This window comes from Anser anser (genome assembly GCF_964211835.1).
Source record: "Anser anser genome assembly, chromosome: 2".
NCBI lineage: Eukaryota > Metazoa > Chordata > Aves > Anseriformes > Anatidae > Anser > Anser anser.
Window position 1 is genome coordinate 96,464,354 of NC_139721.1, and position 14,854 is coordinate 96,479,207.

Consider the following 14,854-nt stretch of genomic DNA (forward strand, 5'->3'; position numbering starts at 1 on the left):
ATCTAAAAACAGCCACAGATAAGAAAATCCATACAGTCCAGATTTCTTCCATAGCACATCAATGTTTCATTGTGGTTGCATTTGGAATGTGTGTCTTCCCTTCTACCCTGGCTTGATGTATTTTGTGTTCTGTACAGAAGCCTCGTGGGCATCTGTGTAATAACTTGCTTTCAAAGTTTGATGCACAAAATCTTCAGTGCCAAACAAGTGATAATTTGATCAGTAGAACCCTTTGTTAGGATGTTCTTGGGATTCCTAACCTCCACATGGCTATCTGAGGCTCTAAGCAAGCCACATCTTGGATTTAGGTCATTAGTTTTCTTTTTAATCTGTCATCCCATCAAGCTGCTTATTTTAAGCACAGCTGTTCTCTAAGGGCAACCTTTCTGGCTGTCCTTAGAGCAAGTCATTTCAAACTAGACATGTAGCTTATGCCTCTTGACAGCCTTTTGAAATGCTTGGTCTTCAACAGCACACATTTTACAAGTCTCCTGTCTTCCTGCCTTTCTAAACAGGAGAGCAGTCAATGCTGTCTTACATTTACTTCAACAACTGTGTTTCTGTTAATTCCTTCATAACACTTCTCAGTTGGGCAGATTTTATATATTTATTTATTGTTCTCACCTGAATGATATTTCAGCAGGAGCAGAGACATGGCAGCTAACGCTATGGTTGCTTTAATGAGCTATGCTCTCTGTCCATCCACTGATGGACATCATTAAATCATTAATGTAAATGATTAATGTAAATCATTAAAATAGCTAATAATGCTAATAATAGCTAATAATGTAAATCATTAAAATAGCTCCCTGGTAAGTACTCCGAGTATATTTCATCTGGGTTTCATTTTTTAATGCAGTCATAAGTGATCTGTACATTCCATAAGCATGTATGAGTGCTATGGCAACAAGGACTAGGAGGCTTGAGAGAACTGCATGGTATTCAATGAAGCGATGTTTTCACCCGTCAGGCACTTGCAATGACAAAGGCCAATGTTACTTTTGGACATGTTTCCAGTGAGACGTGTACCAATGTTTTTATTGAGACAAATATTTGTGTAGGCCATTAATCAAGATCTGCTCTGTCATTTCCTTTTTCCAATATGAGAAGGCTTGAGGTTTGCTGGATGCAGTAGCTTGCAAAACTTGTTTGATGTAGCTCAAGTACAGCTGTGTAGAAACTTTTCTGATGGGGCATTTAGCAATGACATAGTTCAATAAAGCATGGGATGTTAGTAAATTCTCTTTTATGTGCTTAAAACAGGGCTGAACAATTTTTGTAACAAAGAGACATTGCATTATAGATTTTTGTGCTCTGTAGAAGAGACCAAACTGTCTCAGATTTACGATTTTATTTTGTTTTTAGTGTGGTGGATTGCAAAGCTCTCACTGGCTTCACAGGAACTAGGACTAACATATCTCTGTTGAAAGACTGGTCCTGCTGCTGTCCCGCAGCATAGGTGAGCTGTTAATTGCACATCCCTGTGCTGGTCTTCTCTGTTTTGGAGAGAGATAAGGTTAGCTCTTTCCCAGCTGGGTATTGATTCATATGTAATGGAAGTCTAATGGGTAGCAGCAGTTCCCAGTTCCAGGTGTTTATGGTGGGGGTAGGAATCCCTTCTCAAGAGGAAGGGTGAACTTGACAATTAATAAGCTATTGTTAATGCATATGCAGATGAGGTGTTGGACATACAGCAGTTGCAGATGTGATGTGAAAGGGTTTGGAGGAGGATGTTCTGGCTCTGCTCACATATCCTCTTTTGCTTGCTGCTGTGTTACATGTGAGATTACTGTCCCCACCTGTTTGGCCACAGCTCTATTGCCTGTTTTAATTCCTCCGATTTACTGTTTGAGCAACTCAGGAGTGCTGCTCAGTCACAGTGAACCAAGTGTTTTGTTCATCCTTGCTGTTTGCTTCATTTTCACGGGGTCCAGAAGCCTTCAGAAGAAGACCTGCTTCCCATGGAGAGATGGTAGGGTTGTAGCCTTCAGACAGTGAGGGGAGCAGGGGTACTAACCTCCCAGAATCATGGCAGATGACCGAGGACATGCACAGACCTTAATGAGCAAAATTATTTAAGCAATTATTTCCAAAGTCAGGGGAATGTAGCTCCTAGGTTGATACTGAAGACTTTCCAAAGTGCTTCTTTTCTGAGGTAGGTGGGAATTCAGACATTGCATGCATTCTGAGAAAGAGTAATATTTTAAGGATACGTTGCTTCTCTGGATCTTCCCCACTTGTTATACCAGGGAGTCCTGAGAAGATCAAGCTTAATGTAGGGCTTTTTTGATGAGGTAGGAGGTGGCTGTTGAACTTTCAGTTCATGCGGTAGTAGTGATTGCTTGGAATTTTTGTAGCTAATTGTACAATAGCATTTTATCAAAATTTCTTTTGCGTACTCCGAAGAAGGACATGGTTTGGAGGAATTATTTCGTGGCCATCCTGGATGTTGGAAGTTAATGGGATCTATTTTTATATCTTCCATAGGCTTTGGCACATTTGGCACATTTTAGTCTACCAGCTGCTTATGTTTGAGAGAATATATATATGTATATTATTACCATTTAGACAGCCATTGTCCATTACAGAGAGAAGATATAAGTCATTGTTTCTCTACTACAGCTCAAGCCAATTGAGAGTAGGTAATTTATGGTGGCAAAGGGGTGTTTTGGATGACAGGATTGTGCCTTTTATAGATAATGTAACTGCTATGGCTATACCACCTAATGCTTAAGGCATAGAAACGCCCCGAAATAAAGTATATTCTATTTATCTTCAATACTGTCTTAGTTGAAGATGTTAACCACAGTTATATTAACTAGAAAGTATTTCCTCCCTGTACATGCTTCTCTTGAATAGAAAGGTTCTGGGAAAACCTGAGTGTAGACCATACATTCCTTTTTTTCTTTGTTAAAAAAAAAAAAAAGAGGGAAGTAACATTTTTTTTTTCTCAGAGGATACTGGGATACTGGGACATTTAATTTATTAATGTTTGTGAAGCAGTTAAGATTATGTTGAGAGGAAACTTTATCTATAACACAGTAGTTTTACTTTTTCCTTTGTTCTCAGTTTAAATGTTCACTTCCACTAAAAATGTCTACTATCTGAGGACCTTCATGTGCAGAGATGATCATCTCTGTGAAGAGTATATTCATTACTTGAACAGAAAATTAATTGTCTGTCAGTGCAGCCTTTTTTTTTCTTCTTATTTTTCTTCTCTTGCTGAGAAGGAATAAACAAAACCACAGAGAAAGTAACACTGAACAGAATTTACCACTAATCTGGTTTCCTAATCCTAATGGCACAATGGCACATAGCTTCTTATTTACTTTTCGTTCAGTGCAGGCAAGAAGTGAATTTTGGGAAAAAAAAAAAAAAAAAAAGCAAGTATTTGCATATAATGAGGAGGATTCTTTTTCTAAGAGAAGTACTGGCTAGCTATTAACTAATGCTTTTGGGAATTGTGTTTAGGTAAGTGAAAGCATCAGATTGAAACTGCGAGATGTAAAGTATTTGTACAGCTAAACAGAAGGACAAATTCATAATTTAATATGCTTTACTTATATATCCCCTTAGCTTTTTTTTTTTTCTTTAATCATTGGTGTTATGTTTGGATATTGCTGTCTCCTCATCCTGTATTTAAAGTGTTAATGGTCAGAGTAGCCTCATAGATGCGGTATTGAATTAACACAAAGATGTATGAGTGGCAATATAGTATGTGGGAAGTAATCATTCCTATGCTTTTTTTAGAGAGAATATGGGTTTTTGAATTGAGAGCAAGTGGAAGAGAAGAGAGGGAGGAAGGAACAGAAGGCCTGATATTGGGCTCTTTTGACATAACCTGCTTAGGACAGTATATGGTCTTTATTAATAAAGGTCATGAGAAATGCTTAAACCAAGGAAGTGTTGCCAGGAAAAAAAAATGTTGTCATTACTATACTGATACTGTCTGATGTAATTTGTTTTATTCCATTTTTACTTTTATTTATATGACACACTAACTTTTCAAGCCAAAGGCTGTATTTTGTAATGCTTGCATTTTGACTGCCACAATGGGATGTCTATCCATTGCTCAATTTATGATTCTGCAACAATCCAAATAATTATACATAATGGAGGAGTAATACATGAATAATATAATTTTGTAAAAGTAATGTGCATTTGAGCTACTTGAACATTTCAGAGAATGTAAATGTTAAATATCATTAATATTAAATATGGCCATGGTTCCTGTTTGCGCTGACATTTTATTTGTTATAGTCATTGTAACATAAGTTCTTTTGGTTTTGTTTTGTATGCTTTTTCTTTCAGGCTCAAAATGCACAGCAGCTCCATGAAAGGATCCAATCTTCTAGTATGGATGCAAAGTTAGAAGCACTGAAAGACTTAGCAAACTACTCACGGGATGTTACTTTTGCCCAAGAATTTATAAACCTAGATGGCATTTCTCTCCTAACACAAATGGTTGAAAGTGGCACAGAGTAAGTATTCTGCTTAAATTGTGATGTTTCTCCCATATGGTGTATGGATAGACTCTCTTTCTGAGTGCCTGAAGTATTTCTACAAATACTAAGATAACAAAGTGTCAAATCTAAACAGTTCTCTGCTGCTAGGATAGTATATCCATTATCGATGAGAATATATTATGTATTTTTAGTTTTTCCGAACAATGGAATGGTGGGAAAGGGGAGTGAGCAATGTCACAAGTAACCCTCCATGCTACAAAATTTTGAGGAAGACTGTGGTCATAGTTTCTCCCTTTCCCATTAGAATTTAGATAAATCAATGATAGTTTATTAAAAGGCTGATATTTAAGTGATGTCACATGAAAACTGTGTTTTAAATTCAGTGTTTTTCAAAACATTGTAGAACATGTAATGGCAAAGTCTAGTGCTTGCATTTTATTAATACTTCTATTCTTTACCAGAACATCTTAACGATTTTAACCACTGCTGAAATTTTGGACTGTGGTATTGAATGAGTTTTCCTTGTCTTAATGTGGATGCTACAACAACAAATATATCAAATGGATTATTGCACTATTAAATTATGTTTTAAGTTACTGTTTCAAGTAGGTTTTTAAATTCGAGTCGGAGTTTTTAGCGCTTTGCAGTCAGTGTCAACCTCTACTACATATGAGGAGTCAACAGTTCCCACACCCTTTGCTGAGAGAAAATAAACATGCTAAAGGTACCCCTCCACATTCTTTGGGGATGTCCAGTCTTGTGGACTAGGCATCAGAAGTCAGTTGCTGAAATCATTTTAGATCCACTCTCAAATGTGCTTGTGTTCCCTCAGGTTCAAGAAAGTAAGTAATTTAGGGAGTAAAGCAAAAGCAGTAAGTGGCCTTTGAAATGGTATCATCTGTGATGATCCCATGCAAAATGTACTGTGAATTTTCAAAAGCAAGCAAACAAAAAACAACCAACCAACCAAAAAACCTTCTTAGAATCTAGTAATCCTTAGGTTGGAAAATGTGCATACTCTTGCTGATAAGCCTGTTATGTGGCTAATGGTCTGTTGGACTTTGAATCTCCATTGCCTAACTCCAGTGGTATACTGGAGTTCCTGTATGTCATGGTTTCATCTTCAGTATTTTGGGTTTATGGTCTTTATTTTTTTGCAGTGACATGATCTGTGGCATATATTATGTCACTTTAATAAATAGAAAACTTTTTTAATATATTAGTCAAATCATCTTATATTCATATACTTTTTCTTTAAGGACCGAAATAAATTAAAACTAAAGATAGGTTTAAGTTAATGTAAAAGTATAAACACAATTATATCCACCACTTCCCACTGAACTAATTAAAAAATTTACCGAATGGTCATGCTTGTATGTGCCTAGGAAGATCACAATCAATTTAAAAGTCACTGCCTCTATAGTTTATTTTGTCATGGATTTAGTTAAACGGTTTACCTTTTACACTGTGAAAGGTATTTAAGCTAAAGCTCTTTATTTTGTATTGAAACAGACAAGGAATGTTCACTTTTTTTTTTTTTTTTTTAAAGCACTGCTTTTAGCTTCATCAAGGCTAAAGCAAGTGTCCTCCTCACCCTTCAGATGTGTCTGTACTATTGCTTTGTAGCTGAGAGCTGGGCCAAGCTGTACCATACTGGTCTGGTTTAATAGTTAACTGTTTTCTGGGAGGGGAAATTACTTAAGCCGGCACTGCTGCTGAAAGAAATGCTCAGCAATTTACACCCTGGTAATAATTCATGTCTGAGGGCATAAGTTTTCAGACCACATGGCAGGCTTGTAGACTGGACATATGAGCAGAGTCCCATTGCATTTTTTTTTTATTTTTTTAAGTGGCTTTCCTTTGGAGGAATTTCAGCTTCTTCTTTTGTAAGTGGTGTAATGTATCATCAAAGAGGCATTGATTGATCTACCTGTCTAATCTATTTCTCACAGTTTCTGCCTGTGGGGAGAAACACTGTCTAGTTCAGACACTGAGCAAAGATTCATACTAAATATTTCCAGCATCTTCACATGTTGATGAACATTCAGTACTTACTGCAGTCTTCTTCATATTTATCAATCTAGACAACCTGTATTTCTGTTTTTTCCAAGTCTTCCTTAGCGAAGGGACTTTGTAAAGCAAGGACATCTGTGCTACACCGTGCATTCCCTTCTACTTTTATGCTGTGCATCACTGTCTGATAAACACATGTTTGACAGAACTTGAGATTTAATGAAAGGAGCAAATCCTAATATAAAGAGACTCAACAAACTAAACCTGCTGTGGTGCTGCTGCTTCCCTTTCGGGTCTGACTTCCAGCTATTGATCCTGACCTCCTACTTCAGGGTCTGTCACTCATTGGGCTTCTTGTTTCAACACACTAAGCCAACAGACAAAGTACTTTTGGGTAAGAATCAATAATAGTGATTTTTTTTTTAAACTTGATTATTGTAGAAAAACAACTTTTCAAAATGTCCCGTGAGTGAACAAAGTGTGTGTTGGGGGGGGCGGAAGGGGGGAGGGGGAGAAGAGGAAATATATGGAGGAGAGAGTGGGACAACAAGGACTGACAGCACTTTGAGTTCCCTAATCTGTCAAGGAAAACCAACCGGAGTCAGTAAAATGTTCTCAGATGTTCTCTAGTCCTGCTTTTCCTTGGACTCTCTGCAATGACATTCATGAGACATCCCACAACATGCTGGTTGAACTGGCCAACCTGGCTGAAGGTCTCCTTGCCATTAGCTCCCATACCGGGCCTGCCCCTTCAACTGCATGGCCTTGGGGGCTGTGCTGCTGAACAGGTCACCAAAAAGCTCTCTTCCCTTCTCTTCTCCTTCCTAGTACTTGCCACTTGATGGTATTTTTAACTCTGATCATTTCAGTGTCTGTAGGTTGACCTCCTCAAACAGTTATGTTAATATAACGTGGGGGTGGGATGTTTTGGAGGAGGAAGGAGCCAGAAGTTTGAGGGAAGGCTGGAAACTTCTTTGATGGGCCATGTGTCTTTAATGTGGAGTTATCTTACCCACCTTTGAGTTATTGTTGTTGGGCCAGCCTGGCTTGAACGAGGCTACAATCCAACCGTACAGCTGAGGAACCCGAATGGTTTGATGCTGCTACGAGATGGTCCAGCTCCCTGCCCTCTTCTCCCATTCTTTGTGTGCTAACCCCTGCTTTGCAGCCCAGTTCTGCTGTCTTCCTTGAATTGGGTCTGGTGTCTGGATGCTTCACAAAGCCAATCCAGCTCGTTAACTTGTTTGAGAAATATCCACTTTGGTTTTGCACAGTCAGCTTTTGCTCATTTTGAGACTTGCAGAAGAAAGAGGGGAAGTGGGAGTGAGTGGATGCAGAAAGAGCATGTGGTCTGTCCATCCTGTTCATTCCCCCCCCTCAATACCCTTCTTTATGCTCTGATATTGGAGCCCAGGCCCAGAGATTGGCGTGAAGCCTATGGGGGGCCATGGGGAATGGGACACACGCCCTGAGTCTGGTGCTGCTCTGCGTGGAGCTCCCCTGGGTGCTTTCCTGGCCGCCCGTGGGTTAATACAGCTGAGGTACAACCCTGTGGTGGGTAGAGCCCAGGCTGAGTGGGGCCTCTGTTCATGGTGTGGTGCAGCTGTGCTAGAAATTGATGAATTTTGTTAATTCAGGCTTTATTCTCTATATTCCCCAAAGGGGCAAACAGCGCTCATTAAAAGTACCATCATGCTCAGTATAAGTTTGCTCTGAGGTTTTCTTTGCATGTGGAGCTCATGTTAGGGGCAGCTCTTAAGTTACAATTTGAATCTGTAACTAAATTTTAGTGGGCAGCCTCTGGAAAGCAAGACTCCAGCTACAGCTTTCACCAAGGAAAAGGCCCATGCTGTATTTATACTTGGCTTTATTTATTGTGCTACTTACTCGTTATTTTAGTGAAGCTGATGCTTGTAAAAGTACAGTGGTCAGAGCAAGGGAATGTAAAGTCCTGGGTTTCTAGTTACCTCTGCTTCATTTTGCTGGTGATGGAAAGAAGTAGTAATACAAAAAGTTGACAAGAGCTAGCAGTGTTTCTTATTTAACTTCCTGTATGCTATATCCCTGAATGTTGGAAGAAAAATAAAATGCATTAAAAAAAAAAGCCTTTCCAGTTTCTGATGATAGTATAGCTTGAAAAATAACAAATTAAGAGAGGTCTTTTAAATTTTTATTATTATTTCAATAAATAGTATTATTTCAATATTATTTTGATTTTAATATTACATGTAGTTACCATAATTTGCTCCAGATCTCTTCGAGTGCCTGCTGCTTAGAGCAGAGAAACTGTAGGCATGGTGTGTGCTGGGACAAAGCCATAGGGGTTGCTGGTGAATGGATTGTAAGATGCATGGGACTCTAGTGAAGCTGAGAAAGAATCTTGTCAATATTGATATATTTATATTAGCAGAGATGCAACATGTCTTAGAAACTGTACTTACTTATCTCAGTCCTGCTGTTTGAGGTGGCTCATTGCTGGTTTTCCTTTAGGCTCATTCTTGCTTCCAGAGTATGCTGTGAGTCTTTTATTAAACAACAACAAGAAGTTGTTTTTAAGGTTTATTTTTGTGGTTCAGGTGACCTATAAATAATAGTAGAAGCTACAAGACAAGTTAGGTCGTGAAGAGCAAGTAAATGATGATTCCATTTTGTAATTATCCATGATGCTGAATCATTTCTTATACTTGGTGCTTCTGTTATCACCAAAGAGGTGTGTGTGTGCATACACAAAGTTTTTTTCCTTTTAAGAAACTTCTTCAGAAAGGGATTTCCATAGCACTTCTAGCACTGTTTTTACATTTGAAGCCCAGTTTGTGCCTAGTTAAGGGAATTTGAATATAATGTCAATCTGATTGGATGTATGGACAGTGTAAAAGGGAAGTGTGGGGATGGGTTTCTTCTGCTCTCTCCCCCCACAGAGTGCAATATGCTAAAAAAAAAAAAAAAAAATAAAAAAAGGCAGAAGGAAAGCAATGCTAGAGGCCAAACTGGAAGAAATAGTCATGTCTCCTTGCTACCCTATCTGAGATAATGTAATTCACTCACTCAGAGATCTGTTCCGTAGTCTAGTCCAGAATTAATATTTTTGGAAAAATATGGCTGTATAGGCAGTCATTCTGATGTTACAGAAGGCTGGTGTAAAGATGTAGTGTATTTTTTCCTTGACATGTCAGATGAGTTGTGTGACTGGGACAGACTCTCAGCCTTCCTTAAAAGGGAAGAAAGAACCCAACTGATAGTTTTTGTAAAGTCCCTATAAGAAAAGGAAAATACAAGTCACAGACCATAAATAATGAAAGCTGTAAAGAGTTAAAAGGAATCTGAATTTATTCTTGTCATTATCAGTAAAAATAATCTCATGACTGGGAAGAAAAAAAGGAAGACCTCTAGTAGAATTTTCAGTTTTTTCTTTCCTTTTTTTTTTTTTACTGGCAGTATCACTGTCTCTGTCACTTGTCATTTGGCTGAAATCACAGATAGCTTTTGCCAAAAAGCTGAGACTATGCAAAGCCTAGCTGCCTTGGCAGTAAGCAGAATTGTTTCTGTTGCTGTTGGGCAGGGAGTTCTTCAGAGGTCCGCTTCGTAGATATGGCTGTGCTGAGTAGCTTTATTGTAGCACAGCAGTGTCACAGGAGCGTGCTGGTTGATGCTGCTCAGACATGGTTACAGATTGTCTGGTTTTAATTTTAAGGGACATGCAACCGTTTTATGGGCAGATCAGAGATGAAAAACTTGCTTCAAATTGTGGTGGCTGTTCAATTTTGTCTTCCTGCTGGAAATAATAAATGTAGCTAGATCAGAGTTATACAGACTTCTCAACAAACATGTATTTGTATATTTTTTTTTCTTTTTTTACCTCTTAACTGAGAGGAGTCTTCTATTGAACATGTGCAGTGGTGGAGTTGGCTGCTGTACAGCTGGAAGTCTCTGAGATGGCATTTGTGCATTATTTAAGGACAAATTGTATTGTTCAGTGAAATACTAGCTCTTGGCTTGTCTTACAGAGATAATACTGTATACCAGCCCAGTGGAAAACTGAAGACAGATTGGTTTGGAATTACTCCAACTTTAACACACTTTTTGGGACAATTGCTCAAATACCTGCTAATGTTTTTTTTCCATCTCAGTCTGATGAGTATTTCAGTACTGCTGTCAAAACACTTAAGCTGCCTTCGCTCACAGCCTCTTGTTCCTGTCCTTCTTTGTTTGAAGAGTTATGCCAATAATATTTATCGCAATCTGGACTGGAAAACTTGTCTAGATTATTAAAAGTGACAATAAAGGCTACTTTTAATACAATATTCCACAACCCAGCTCAGCTCCTTCATTGATGAGCTCACCATGTTGTCCCAGAAAGCAGTTATACAAGCACAACTGACTGGATAAATGGAAAATGAGTTTTTTCAGATGTGCACAGTACTAAACTAGTAGGTCTTTGCAGAATAAAGTACTTCTTTTCCACCCTTCCCTGCTACTGGCTGCATGGTCCATGCTCCTCTTTTTGGTCATCTCAACACTTGGTCAGCTCCAGTGTTCATCTGACTCCTTAGTGAGCAAATTCATATTGCTAATCTGGCAGAAAATAAACCAGCCAATGAAGGGAGGAAAATAATTTTATTTATTTATTTATTTTGACAGCACTGGGCTGTCAGGCTCAGCCGTTCCTGTGAATCTTCACCTGGAAGCATAGATTACTTAATCTGACATTGCTGCCAACATCAATTCGTGTCCAACAGGGGCTTTGTGCAATCTTCATTTCTTAGCGCTTCTATGATGTCAGGAACATGTGACCCGTTGTCTGTAAGACAGAAATATAGAACAGTTTATAAAAATCAGCTAATCCAGTTCTTCCACTGTGGAGATGGTAATGACAGGAGAATGAACCATTGAAGATCACACCTTTGGAGGGAAAAGGGGGAGACTTGCTTCTGCCTGCTCTCCCCTCATCCTAGACGCTTTCGTTCTGGAGTTCTTCTTACTTGGCCTGCGCTTAAGAATATTAGCATTTAAATGACCCCAGTTAAGTATTGATATGAACACCCTGTTGACAGGAACAAGGGAGAGGAGAGGAGACAGTATTATTGGTTTTGGTTTGGCAACCACTTTTGTAAAATGTCATTAAAAAGAGTAATTCTAAGGCAGATTTATGTTTCCAAAATGCTTCAGAGTACCAAGTGCTAGACAAAACTCATTTTTAAAAAATTCATATGAAAATATAGTATTCAAAGAAATAGCAAAAATTAGAAGTAAAGCATAAAATCTTCACTTCTGCAACTTTTCCAGAGTTTTTCTGTCAAGCTGTGGTGACTGTGGATTATTGCCGTGGCTGTGAGGAGTGGGAGTGCTGCTGCACGCATTAAAAATCATTTTGCAGATTTCATCTAAATAATATATTTCAAACCCTCACCACAGGTGTTAGCCAGACTTCATTTATGTGATCACCACACCTGATACAGACAGAATCTAGAAAAATGCACTCCTGTGTATTTGTCTTGTGATTCCTAAATGCTGCCTATTATCCAGACTGTGGGCTATCCTTGTGAGTGCCTGAAAAACAGTGTCCAAGTACAGATTTACTGTGGTTATAGAAGGTCCTTCATCCATCATCCAGTCAGTGTTTTGTTACATGCAGGAGGAAGTTCTTATTTGCATGTTCTACCTTTGCTAATAATGGCCATGGCCAGGGCCATGCTGAATGGAAGGCTTTTATCCTCTGGTGTTTTTGTCCAGCTCTGCAAATATTTAAACAGGGCAGGCTCAGAGACATGGGTTGCGGTGAGTGATATGACTACTTTAGCTCTTTGCATTTCTAACTCCAGTGGGTCTGCACTGGCTACCTCAATGGGACAAAATTTTTAGTAGTTTTCTCCAGTTCAGACAAGCCTTTATTGTGCAGTGCACGTTATCCCAGCTGTGATCAGGACTTGGAGATCTTAGGTTATTGTACAGCAATTTTTGCATGTGAACATGTAGGAGTTGACCCAGTTAGGTCCTTGCTAATATGGTCGCTGCTGGAAGCCACTCTTGACACAACCTACGGTGCACTTTGGGCAAGTTTAGGTCTGTATGGCTTGGGGAGGTCCAAAGGGAACTGCTGGTCCTTGGAATTCAGCCAGAAATGTATCACAAAGTTCCTTTGAGGCCAGACAGGGAAAATATTGTGGCAGCAAAATGTCTAAACCAGTAACTTGTCGTTAATGTTTACTTTGCATTATGTTGGCATTTGTTTTGTGATTTCTCCCTCAATTAAAGTTGCTATCTGTTTTTACGGCTTTCACCACTACAGTATCTGAACCTTTCACAAACGCTAGTTAATTTGCCCTCATAATATTTGGCCATGGTTTTATTCCCATCTGTGCAAGTGCAACTGAAGGACAGCTTCTTAAAAAAAAAAAATATATATATATATTTATATAGGTATCTGGCTAATTATGGTGTCTAGACTAGATCACTAAGATTTTCAGCATTTTTGACCGTGCCTGGGGTAACTCACCCAGGAAGTGTTTCTACAGAACTGTCTGGTTGCTACCACAGCCAGCCCTCCAGGAGAAACAGCAGTTGTGTGTGTGTGTGTGTGTTTATATACATATATGCACACAAAAAGAGGAAAACTAATGGAGGTGGTAGATTGTACTTGTTCCTTTCCAGGCTGACTTGCTCAAAGAGTTAGCTCGATTACTCCTTGAGTGTTAACGTTAACATTCTCTGTGGGTGAACGTGAGCAGTAATGCTGTTAATACCAGGTTATAGGCGTTTGCTTTGATGATTGATAGGATGAAAATAGTATGTGCTTCTTTTGATAACAGCCTCCACCTGTTCAGTGGTGAAAGAAGTGCATCTGTAACCATACTGTACAATGTCACTGCAACATTTGGTGTCATTGATTGACTGCTGCTCTCGTCAGACATTCAGGCAACAGAGATTAATAGAAATTGTTTGCTCTAATATGATGGTTATTTTTCCTCTCAAGTCAAAATTTGCTTCACCAGAAAAGATCTGTATAATTTAATTTTCTTGGTATTTTTCTAAAAAAAAAAAGTTGTTTTATATTGCTTATCTTCTTCTCAAATTAACTAATTACCAGTTAACTCTAGGTGGGTAAAGGTCCTGCAAATGCTAAGGAAGTCACTGTCTAAATGTTTTGTTCTGGGATTAAGATATTTGTTCTTTAATCCCTGGGTTTAGTCATGCAGAAAATGCACCTGATTACATCCTGTTGTGAAAAATCTCTGGCAAAATTGAGCCTGCCTCTTGAAATGCTACCGGTATGCAAACGCCACTCATTCTTCTCTTTGATGTCAAAAAGACACATCACCAATTTCAAATTTACTTGCCACTCAGCTCAGAAGGATGCTAAGAGGTTTTGCTGGCATGTGCTGCATAAGGTTGCTTGGATCCACACACATTTGGGAGCTGACAAAACGCTTTTGTTGTGTTTTTTTTTGTGTGTGCTTGTTACAGTTTAGCACAGTCTCCTGCAGCTCACTGTGTTGGCAGAAGCACAGGAAGGGATGTTTTGCTGAAGATGGGCTCTCCTACTGTAGGAAATGCTTTGAGCTTTTCTGCTAGTAAAAGCATATTAAGGGTAATTTTCTCCCCTTCTTACAACTGTCTGATCCTCCAGATGCTTTTTGTTTGCTTATTACTGCTGGCTACACAGGTAGCTGGGGCAGCAGAAAAAAACAAAGCCATGAAATCCAACAACAAAAAAATCCCATCATAGTTTTAATTTGAGCCTAGCTGTGGCTTATTCTGTGCCTGGATATAGGATAACCTGTTCCATCATTCTCTTCAGGCATGAATATTTCAGCTCACAGCTAGCACTGAATGATGTCAAACTGCTGTCGCTGTAATGTGGTCTTTGTGTTTTCTGCACTTGAGATTACACAAGCCAGCCCTAAAGCTGCTCTGTCTGAGGCTGGTCCTTCTTCCTGAAAAGACACTACATAAATTCAAGCAGTCTAAGTAGAAAGCACAACATTGCTTATGCATAAAAAGAATGGAAAATGCAAGGTAGGAGGAGTCACGGCTGTACCAAAAGAAAAGAAAATAATCTAATCGAGTTCTGGGAGAGCAAGTTGAATCAACAGTTAGAGAGACTGGAGTGTGGGCTGTTGAGAGCAGAATGGCGAGTGCAAAGGGGAAGACCTGGGCAGAAGGGGACAGGGAGGAAGGAGGAACCTCCTTGTTTTCCTGTTGGGCACTAGTCTGCCCAGCCAAACCTCTGAAAGAAGCCTGTGAAACAGATTTAGGGGACATAGGAAGGGGCTAAGTAGGAGACTGACTTTTCCCCCCCACTTGTTTCAAGTGATATTTTACAAAAAAACCACAACAACAGTTACTTGTGTTGGATGCGATTTTTACCATTGATTGTG

At 39.1% G+C, this 14,854-nt stretch overlaps 1 protein-coding gene across 11 annotated transcripts in view; it reads left to right on the forward strand.

The window, feature by feature from the left end:
* The window catches only part of ELMO1 (engulfment and cell motility 1), a 304,941-nt gene that overhangs the window by 79,887 nt on the left and 210,200 nt on the right, over nucleotides 1-14,854 (forward strand). For 10 of the 11 annotated variants that reach the window (XM_083826075.1, XM_083826074.1, XM_083826086.1 and 7 more), the window contains one exon: nucleotides 4,312-4,481. In XM_083826075.1, coding sequence (XP_083682201.1) covers nucleotides 4,312-4,481 — 170 coding nt within the window. Of the gene's footprint in view, nucleotides 1-757; nucleotides 1,460-4,311; nucleotides 4,482-14,854 lie in introns of those variants that run through there. The other variant, XM_083826076.1, reaches the window with a different exon arrangement.